Source organism: Patella vulgata, chromosome 2, assembly GCF_932274485.2.
Source record: "Patella vulgata chromosome 2, xgPatVulg1.2, whole genome shotgun sequence".
In the NCBI taxonomy this organism is placed as follows: Eukaryota; Metazoa; Mollusca; class Gastropoda; family Patellidae; genus Patella; species Patella vulgata.
Genome location: NC_065880.2, coordinates 7,870,082 through 7,880,555, shown reverse-complemented (window position 1 = coordinate 7,880,555; position 10,474 = coordinate 7,870,082). Strand labels below are relative to the sequence as shown.

Here is a 10,474-nt window from a genome sequence, read left to right as displayed (position 1 = left end):
TGGACAATTTTACTTCCTGTATTCTACTGGATGTCCAAGACTTTTCATCACAGGTGGCAGCAGTAAATCCAATATGTCTGCGCCCATGAAGCGGCACGAAAATGAAGAAATAGCAATGAAATATTGAAAGATTTGACCTTAGTTGTTGTAAAAGACTTTGAACCAAGATGGAATCGATCGAGGAAATAATGAGAATGGACAAGGAGAAACTGTCAGCGTCGGTTAAAACAATAGAGGTTCAAAACATTTACAGTTTTATTTGATTTATGAGTTTTTTTTAAAAAAATTTAATAGATGATTCGCTGGATGATTTGTTTTCATTGCCATCGCCACAGAAATCTGAAACTTTAGTCTGTTTGAAACCAAAGATCATGCTTACATGCTACACAGATTCGTAAAACCTCGGATTTTAATTTATATTCATAAACCATCCAATTCAAATATGAAACTTCTTCAGATATATAATAAATATTCACATAGAATTTGAAAGATATACATATGGCATGTGCATTAGCACTGGATTGGCACCGAAAGCTTGCTGGATTTCATAATGCTGATAGTGATACTTGACATGGACTGCACTGCACCAATTGATACACTTATGTTAAAACTTATATTAAAACAAATCGGGCAATATTGAAATGAAATGATGGGGTTTAACGTCCTACTGACGAGTTCTGTTCTGCTCCGAATGTTCTAAGAAGACAGACATATGGCTTATAGTGTGCATTGAGGGATGTTTTTGCTCAGGCAGCGGCACTATGGCCTACTCTTATATCGAATTCCATCTGCCAAAGGATCTTTTACGTGCACCCCATTGTGTGCACAGGACCTTGATTTTTTGTCCCATCCGAAAGCAATATTGAAGTCCAAGCATATTTCTGTTTCGGGTGCCAAAATAGATTATACAACTCTGTTTTCTTTTCCATTTTCGTTTAAAAGGGTGTTTTTATTGATATATATTTATAGGCTTTATATGATGTATTTTGTATTTACAGGAGAAATGGAAGTTGCTGCCAGCTTTTCTAAAAGTGAAAGGTTTGGTTAAACAGCATATAGATTCTTTCAACTATTTTATCAATGTTGAGGTTAGTAATTTAACTGACACTAGTAAACAGACTGATGAGGTGCCATGATTTGTAGCTTTGATAAATAACTGAAAATGCAAAGGTACATGTATATGGTGTAAACATTTGTTTGGCATAATAAGAAATTAATATGTACATCACCCAGAATACAATCCTGTAGACAAGCCACAACACACACAATCTGAGCAAAACACAGATCCTATTCCGTTTCGTTTTTTTTTTTATAGTTCAAAATTTGGTTTTACTTGTCCTTAATACACTAGGATCTGAAAGAGTTGTTATACATGTATAACCCACATTCTGGTTGAAGTGAGGGATTAGCCAATGAAATGATCTGTTACGGGGACTTCTTGGCGTGTGATGCGCGGAACTGTGGGTAAACCACCAGAAAGATCAACGCTGATTTATTAATGAATGCCTGACATCATAGGGAAAAAGCAGCTTGTACAATCCCTGGCGCAACCTTCCACTACAACCGGTGAGATCTTCATGTAGTGTAGGCCATCGAAAGTATAAAAAAACAAAACGAAATATAGATCTGTATTTTAATCAGATTGCATAACACAAATTATACATAGACATTTAAAATCACGAAAGCATTATCAAATCAAGTGATTGGATCTAGAGGCGACTGTAATGTTCAGGCTTCACTTACAGTGGGTATTTTCACTATGAAACTATGAAGATTGTATTATAATAATATATAATTTTCAGTTTGTATTTAGATAGTGATGTATAATTTTTACTTTATACTTAGATAAAGAAGATTATGAAAGCCAATGAAAAGATAACAAGTGATGCTGATCCTAACTTCTATCTCAAGTGAGTTTTTAATACACTAAATGTATATTATCATCTAGCAAGTGTGACATTATGTGAACTACAATTGACGACCAAACATAACCTTCTTGTTATATTTTGCTCACTTCCGTTAGTGGTCCCAACATGGTGGCTTGTATGATATGTTGTTTTCAATAAACTAAACTTACAACTGGAATCATGAAATTATTACTGATTGAAGTTATTACAGCAAGCAGGAGCCACAGTAGCCTGGATATAATGCACCTGTCACTGACATTCTCCAGTAAAAGTCATCGCACAATGCATATATAATACAAGCCTATATTATAAGGCACCTGTATGACAATCTAATTAAAACACAGATCCTATTTCATTTCATTTTTTTATAGTTTAAAATTTTGTTATACTTGTCTTTACTTCACTAGGATCTGGAAGAGTTATAATATAACCCACATTCTTTATGGTGTGAGGGATTAGCCAATGAAACGACATGTTACGGCGAGTTTTTGGCGTGAGGTGCATGGAACTGTGGGTAATCCACTAGAAACATCAATGTTGATTGGTTTATCAAATGTCTGACTTCATAGTGTCAAAAGGCGCTCATATGACCACTGACGCAACCTCCCACTATAACTGGCAAGATCTTCATGTAGTGTAGGCCTGCAGAAGTATAGAAAAAGCAAAACGAAATGTTGATCTGTATTTTAATCAGATTGTGCTGATATTCAGAATGTTATTCAAGTTGTATTATTTGAGTATTTTTTATAGATATTTTATGTATTTCAGTTTTGTGGAGATTTTGAAAATGTTAAAACTGTATGTTTTGCAGATATTTGAGTATTTTATACAAATTTAGAATGTTATACATGTACTTATTTATAGATATTTTTTGAATGTTATTACATGTATACTTGTATTATTTTCAGATATTTAAATATTTATGTTGGTATGCCAGATGTAGAAGAAGGATTTAATATCACTAAACCAATTTCACCTCATGAGGTACAGTCTAGTCCAAGTTGTCTAATGTGTGTACTTCAGGTCATAATTCTTGTCATAAAGTGGAGGGACGTTGAATGACCGAATGGTTAGCGTGTGTGCGTTGTATCATAAGGTCTGACATTGAGTCAGCTGGCATGGTTTTGATTCTCCAGTTGTATGTGACAAGAAATAGGGTCGCCTGTCGAACCTCATGCGTTTTCTCTAGGTCCTCCAATTTCCTCCCACTGCCACGGACCCCTACTTGCAAATATATTATTGAAATAAAATTGAATAATGTGTTAGTCCTAAAATGACCTGGTTTGTGCTGAGTAGACGTTAAAACCCTATTTTTCTCTCTGTGTCATAAAGTGACATTAACATGACAACGACTAAGGTTGCCTATCTAGCCTTGTGGGGTTTCTTTGGGTTCTCTGCCTTTCTCCCACTAAAGATCCCTGTGGACAAGCAAGACATTGAAATAGAATTGTACCATGCTGCTATGTTAGTTCCAAAATGACCTAGTATTTCTTTCTTTCTTTAATGTTTGTTATCAGGGCTCTCGTGTCGCTACATGCGTTTATTTGATTATAGTTCGTATATTTCATAATCATCAAGCCTGGAAATAGCAGTTTTAGATGTACCTGACAAAATGTCAGACACTAAATGAAATAGTGGCTGACATTTTTAACTTATTGCTGGATATTTATTAATATCAATAAAAAAACCAAATCAGTGCCGCACTGAGGTTTTGTGCCTGTCAGCTTGAATCTGTGTTTGACATTGTCTTTGACGAGTGCCTTATTTCCATGCTTGATAATCATGTTAATAATCATGTCCTGACCAGGACAGCTGTCTAGTCATTTGGATGGCACGAGAAACGGAGGTCCAGTGTTTACATTGACATGCATGTAAAAGATCCCTTGGTAGTAGGAATTCGATATAGAGTAGGTCACAGTGCCGCTGCCAGGCCAAAATTTCCCTCATAGCACACTATGGCATATGCCCTGCTTTATTAACCCATTTGGAGCAGAACAGTAGGATGTTAAACCCCATTTCCTTTCATGCTAATTGCTATTTATACTTTATTTGATCATATTTTTTATATTTTTAGTGTCGTCTACGTGATATGACTTACTCGGCACCGATAACTGTAGATATTGAATATACTCGTGGAAATCAAAGAATTATCAGAAATAATTTACCAATAGGAAGGTGAGATGACATTCTAGGCTTTATTGTATTCAGGGAGCAACGGTGGCCAAGTGGGAAGGCGCTGGCTCACTAGCCTGGAGGTTGGATGTTCGATCCCTGCATGGGCTGAGAAAAGTTCATCAGGATTTTCTGATTTGATTTCCCCTTGTCATAGGTGCAGTACAGAGGGCCTGGTAAGGACAGCTGTCTAGTTGTTCATATGGGACAAAAAAACAAGGTCCCGTGTACACATTGGCGTGCACTTAAAAGATCTGTTGGCAGATGGCATGCGATATAAGAGTAGGCCATTTTGCCGATGTCCAGGCAAAATTTCCCTCATTTCTTAAGTATTGTGGTGATCATAAGTTAAAACCCATTCCATTTTTTCAGGATGCCTATTATGTTACGTAGCTCCAACTGTGTATTATCTGGTAAAAGTCCCGCAGAGATGGCGAAGCTTAACGAATGTCCAATGGATCCGGGAGGTTATTTTATCACACGAGGCACAGAGAAAGTTATCCTGATTCAGGAACAGCTGTCTAAAAATAGAATGATTGTTGATAGAGATAGTAAAGGTGTTATAGAATGTTCCGTTACCAGGTGAGAGATTAAGTATATATTAGTTAAAACCCCATCTCTTTCTAATCAATCAGATTCAAAAGACTGAGTCAACTGGGGGGGGGGGGGGGGATGAATGGCCGAATGGTTAGCATGTGCGTGTTGTGAGAGAGAGAGAAAAGGGGTTTAACACCCACTCGACACAAACTAGTTCATTTTGGGACTGATATATTGTTCAATTTTATTTAATTAAATCGCTTGCAGTGGGAGGAAACCGGAGGTCCGTACAACCGGGGAATCGAAATCACGCTAGTTGACTGAATGACAGACCTTGTGATACAACGCGCATGCGCTAACCATTTGGCCATCCAACCCCCCATGTGTGCGCATTGTATCATAAGGTCTGTCATTAAGTCAACTGGCATGGTTTCGATTCCCCAGTTGTACGAGACAAGGAGTAGGGTCGTCTGTCCAACCTCATAGGTTTTCTCCAAGTCCTGTCCGCAAGCGAATTATTGAAATAAAATTGAACCATATTTTAGTCCCGAAATGACCTAATTGGTGTCGGGTTTTTAGCAGTGAGAGGAATTTGGAGGAAGCGTAGAAAACCCACGAGGTTGGACAGGCAACCCTACTCCTTGTCACTTTCAACCTAAGAATCGAAACCATGCCAGTTGACTCAATATAAGACCTTATGATGCAGCGCACACGTGTTAACCAGTCGGCCATCCACCCCCCCAAATACTTAACAGAATTGAACCCTTTTTGAACTGATTCAACATTCTCAATATAGAAGCTTGTAATGGATTTAAAATCCCTAAAATGGCAATAAGCAGCTTTAATATGAACTGTACGTGATATAAAATCATTGGAGTGATGACTTGGATTATTTGAATACCGGTATTTGTGACATAATAAATAAATTTATTGTTTTCAGTTCAACTCACGAGAGAAAGAGTAAAACATATGTTACAATAAAACACACTAAATATTATCTCAAACACAATATCTTCTCCGAGGTAAGTTATTCTTTAAATTAAACACAATAACAATCTGATTAAAACACAGATTCTATTTTGTTTCATTTTTTATAGTTCAAAATTTTGTTTTACTTGTCTTTACTACATTAGGATCTGGAAGAGTTGTTATATAACCTGCATTTTGGATGATGTAAGGGATTAGCCAATGAAACGATCTGTTACGGCAAGTTCTTGGCCTTTTCATGCATGGAACTGTGGATAAACCACTAGAAATTTCAATGCTGCTTGATTAATCAATGGCTGATGTCATAGGGTAAAAAGCTGCTCGTTTGACCCCTGACGTGAACTCCCACTATAACTTGTCAGATCTTTATGTAGTGTAGGCCATCGAAAGTATAAAAAACAAAACAAAATATAGATCTGTATTGTAATCAGATTGACACAATATTATCTCTGAGGTAATTAAGATATAGTCGTGCAGCCCTTTTCAAGTGATTTGGCAATGTCTGAGAACCAGAATGTATTTTTTTTTAAGTCTTGAACAGTTGTTGTTATTGTTCTGAGTAGTTTGACAGTTCACACATGTCAGAGATCATTTCTGTAGGGCTGGTTACTTAAAGATACATTATGGAAGATTAGATAATGTAAAGGAAATATGCTGAAAATTTCAGTCAAATTGATCCACTGTGAACCGAGATATTAACGATTGAAGTTTAGGCCTAGCCTCGATCATCATAATTAATAGTTCAGATTACATTTCAGGCCTAAAAATAAGACCTGCAATAGGCAGTTCATAATGTATGTTTAAATGTCTGCATTACGCGAATATACATCAAAAAACAGATTCCACCTGTCTACACATTGGTTAAAGGATACATTGTTACGAAACCATTTATCGGAAAGTATAGACATTCAGTCTTACTAGAAAAATACTGGATTACCCGAAAAAACAACCATGTTTTGTGTACAATTGTCCAGTAAATTTTTCTATGTCTACAGAACATACCAGTAGCAATAGCGTTTAAAGCCATGGGCATCGAATGCGACCAGGAAATCGTACAGATGATTGGAAGTGAAGAGGAGGTCATGACCTCTATAGCACCATGTTTGGAAGAATGTCATAGAGCTCAAGTTTTTACTCAGACACAGGTAAGGCCGCACTGGTTTGAATTTTTGTCCTGGCAAAATTTTGCTGCCTTGTAAATTGGACACTCATCATCAAAATTAATCTTTCAGCTTTAAACTGGACACAAGTACAAGTTAGATGTTTTTTGGGTGATTTTAAATGATTTTTGCGACTTTAAACAAAGATTTCATATTAAATGAATGTGAAAGAAACTACAGTGTGATCGTTTACATAGCTCGAGTAGTGATTTAATTATTAAAGCCCCGAAAGAACAAAAAATTAAAATTGGTTTGACCTAAAATAAAAAAGAAAAGAAAGTAGGCTAAAATGCCATTGTCGAGGCAAGTGCCCATCTTTATTAGCTCAATCAGTGCAGAACAGTAGGATTTTAAACTTCTCTTTTATTTCATTTCTACAGATGGAATTTGATACAAGATAAGGCATATGGCATATTATCTGTCTTCACTAGCCCAGTCGGTGCAGAAAAGTAGGATGTTAAACCCCATTTTATTTCATTTCATTTCTTAATTAAGTCAGCACAAGGGCATGCTTTTCTAAATATCTTCTTGGGTTCCCAATACCTAAATTATTCTCTAATTTGAATATTTTCTGTTTTCAGGCATTGAAATGGATTGGTAGTAAAATACGACAGAGAAATCAATGGCCGAGTGGTACAAAGTGTAAAATAGACGAAGCTAGGGATGTCTTACATAGTGTTATATTGGCTCATGTACCAGTAAGTGTTATATATCAGGTCATGTACCAGTAAGCAGTGTCAGATCCAGGAATTTTTGCAGGGGGGGGGGGAGGGGTCATGTTCCTGAGACAATGTATCTCCCCCCCCACCCCCCCGCATGGTCTCTATCGTCATTTTGGCGTATATACATACACATTGAGCTTTTTAAACAGAGAAATTCAGCACCTCGTTTTATTATGAATTAATACAATGACATTGTGATTCAGTTTCATGGATGCAAAGCATTAATTGTGATATCACATAATGTCTATATCATTATCTCGTGCTTTGAGTGCCCATCCTGTCCCAAATCTGACAATAAAGGATAAAGCACACGGCCAAGAAACCTTTCTCATACAAAGTGTTGATTTACAAAAAAATTTATGTAGCTGAGCGGGGGGGGGGGGGGTTCGACCCCCCAAACGTCCCCTCTGGATCCGCCCCTGAGTAAGTGTTATATATCAGGTCATGTACCAGTAAGTGTTATATATTAGATCATATAACAGTAAGTGTTATATTAGATCATGTACATTAATTGAATGTGAAAGAAATTATTACTAGATACATGTACACAAGATTAAATGATACAAAGGTTACAGAGTCTACTGGTTAGCAGTAAACCAGGTTGAGTAGATCAATTTTCAATTTAGCGAACCACAGTGATCAGTATTTACATGTATCAAGTGCAGAAGTGTTAAAGGACAATGGTGTCAGTCATTATCGCATAGGTGAAAGAACTGGGCCAACACGTTTCAAATATAATTTTAACACAGAGATCATTGCTACGATAAATGTGTTATGAAGATTTCAAGAAATGAAAGTGACGAAAGCAAAAGGAAAACACAAGTTATCCTTCTATATAACTGACAGAAACGACGAGTGATAACAAATACATGGGCGAAATTCTGCTCGCTAATAATTCCTTCGAAGACCAAAAGTTGTTATATGAGACTGTGAGAGGATATCTGATAATTCAAAAAAGTAATTGAATGTCACTAGATAAGAAAAAACGAGAAAAATACAAATAATCCATACATTCCCTTGTTTTTGTTCATTCTATACTTAATAAAAACATCGTAATGCACAGACTTTTACAAATTATTTTTGAATTTTTCTAGGTTGAAGAATGGAATTTTAAACTGAAAGCTGTTTATCTTGCGTTAATGATTAGAAGAGTGATATTAACACAGGGGGATAAAGTTAACGTTGATGATCGCGATTACTATGGTAACAAAAGATTAGAACTCGCAGGACAACTTCTATCTCTTTTGTTTGAAGATCTTTTCAAGAAATTTAACTCTGAGGTAATTTTATTTTTCAATTTTCCCCTGAAAAAATTAACAGAATATTTTAGTTTTTTTCTACATAACATAATTTATAGAAAATGTTTCAATCTGATTAAAACACAGATCTATATTTCGTTTCGTTTTTTTATACTTTCGATGGCCTTTACTACATGAAGATCTTACCAGTTGTAGTAGGGGGTCGCGTCAGGGGTCATACAAGCGGCTCTTGACCCTATGATGTCAGACATTGATTAATCAATCAGCGTTGACGTTTCTAGTGGTTTACCCACAGTTCCGTGCACCACATGCAAAGAATTCGCCATAATAGACCGTTTCATTGGTTAATCCCTCACCTAAATCAAAATGCAGGTTATATAACAACTTTTCCAGATCCTAGTGTTGTGAAGACAAGTAAAATGATATTTTGAACTATAAAAACGAAACAAAATAGGATCTGTGTTTTAATCAGATTTAAAACATTTTAGATCCAAAATCAAGCCTGGAAATAAGGTAACTGTCACAGACACAAATCCTCTTGGGCATGACATTTTGTCAGGTACACATTTGTCCTTTATCGTTGTTTTTATTGATATTTTGAATATCAGTTACGACTAGTTCAGTAGTGTCTAACATTTCTGTTAGCTACAATAGAAATCATCATTTTCAGATAAGATTAAAAGTGATTCTAATACCCAAGAATTAAGAATCTGTTTATCTTGAGAAATTATTTGAATATATTCTTTTATTTTATTTAAGTTAAAGAAAATAGCCGATCAGACGATACCGAAACCTCGAGCTGCTCAGTTTGATATTTTAAAACATATGAGACAAGATCAGATAACAAATGGACTCATCATTGCAATATCAAGTGTAAGTTGTGTGTGGTTTAGCCTAGGTCCTTATGGAAGTTGGGTCACCTGTCCAACCTCGTGGGTTTTCTCTGGGTCCTCTGGTTTATTGAAATAAAATTAAACCATATGTTAATCCTGAAATGACCTAGTTTGTGTCGAGTGGACGTTAAACCCCATTTCTCTCTCTCTCTATTCAAGAATAAAATGGAATCATTTATACTATTCCAAAATCACTGTGGAGTTTCCATGGTCACTAATTGGCGAGGGGTTGGCCTCTTGGCCAGGTTGGCAAATTTGTTACCTCAAAACCTGACTGAGTTTGTTCATGAACATTCTGTGCTTTGACTAAGTATAGATAATCAGTTTGGATACTTTTGAAAAAGATAAATGTGGAATTTAATTAATATGTGTCATTTGTTTATATTGGGATTTCGGCAGAACATTTTTTTTTTTTTTTTTTTAGGGAAATTGGACTATTAAAAGATTTAAGATGGAAAGAGCAGGAGTAACACAAGTTTTATCCCGATTATCGTATATATCAGCTATAGGTATGATGACAAGAGTTACAAGTCAGGTAAGTTCTATAACGATTGTAAAGTACAATTTATCACAGAATGTATATATACTAACTCGCGTCAGGTAAGTTTTATCAAACTTATATCAGCTATAGAAATGATGACAAGGTAAGTTCTGTAACGATTGTAAAGTACAAATTATCACAGAATGTATATACATATAGACATGGACATCAGGCACCTATCACAGACTTTGTTTGGCACAAATTATCACACAATGTATATATTATATATCAGGCATTGTGTCTGACAAAGTTCGAGTTATATCTGAGTTACGAGTCAGATAAGTTTTATCACCATT

The 10,474-nt window shown here is 35.8% G+C and overlaps 1 protein-coding gene across 1 annotated transcript; it reads left to right on the top strand.

The window, feature by feature from the left end:
• Positions 1-65: 65 nt before the first annotated feature.
• Positions 66-8,771, top strand: LOC126810648 (DNA-directed RNA polymerase III subunit RPC2; the record flags this gene model as incomplete). Its single annotated transcript, XM_050535827.2, has 10 exons — positions 66-236; positions 999-1,088; positions 1,846-1,910; positions 2,816-2,891; positions 3,982-4,082; positions 4,452-4,661; positions 5,557-5,638; positions 6,599-6,748; positions 7,345-7,461; positions 8,580-8,771. Coding segments are annotated over exons 1-10 (1,152 nt in total), but the record flags the coding sequence as incomplete, so codon positions are not given.
• Between the last annotated feature and the right edge of the window lie 1,703 nt (positions 8,772-10,474).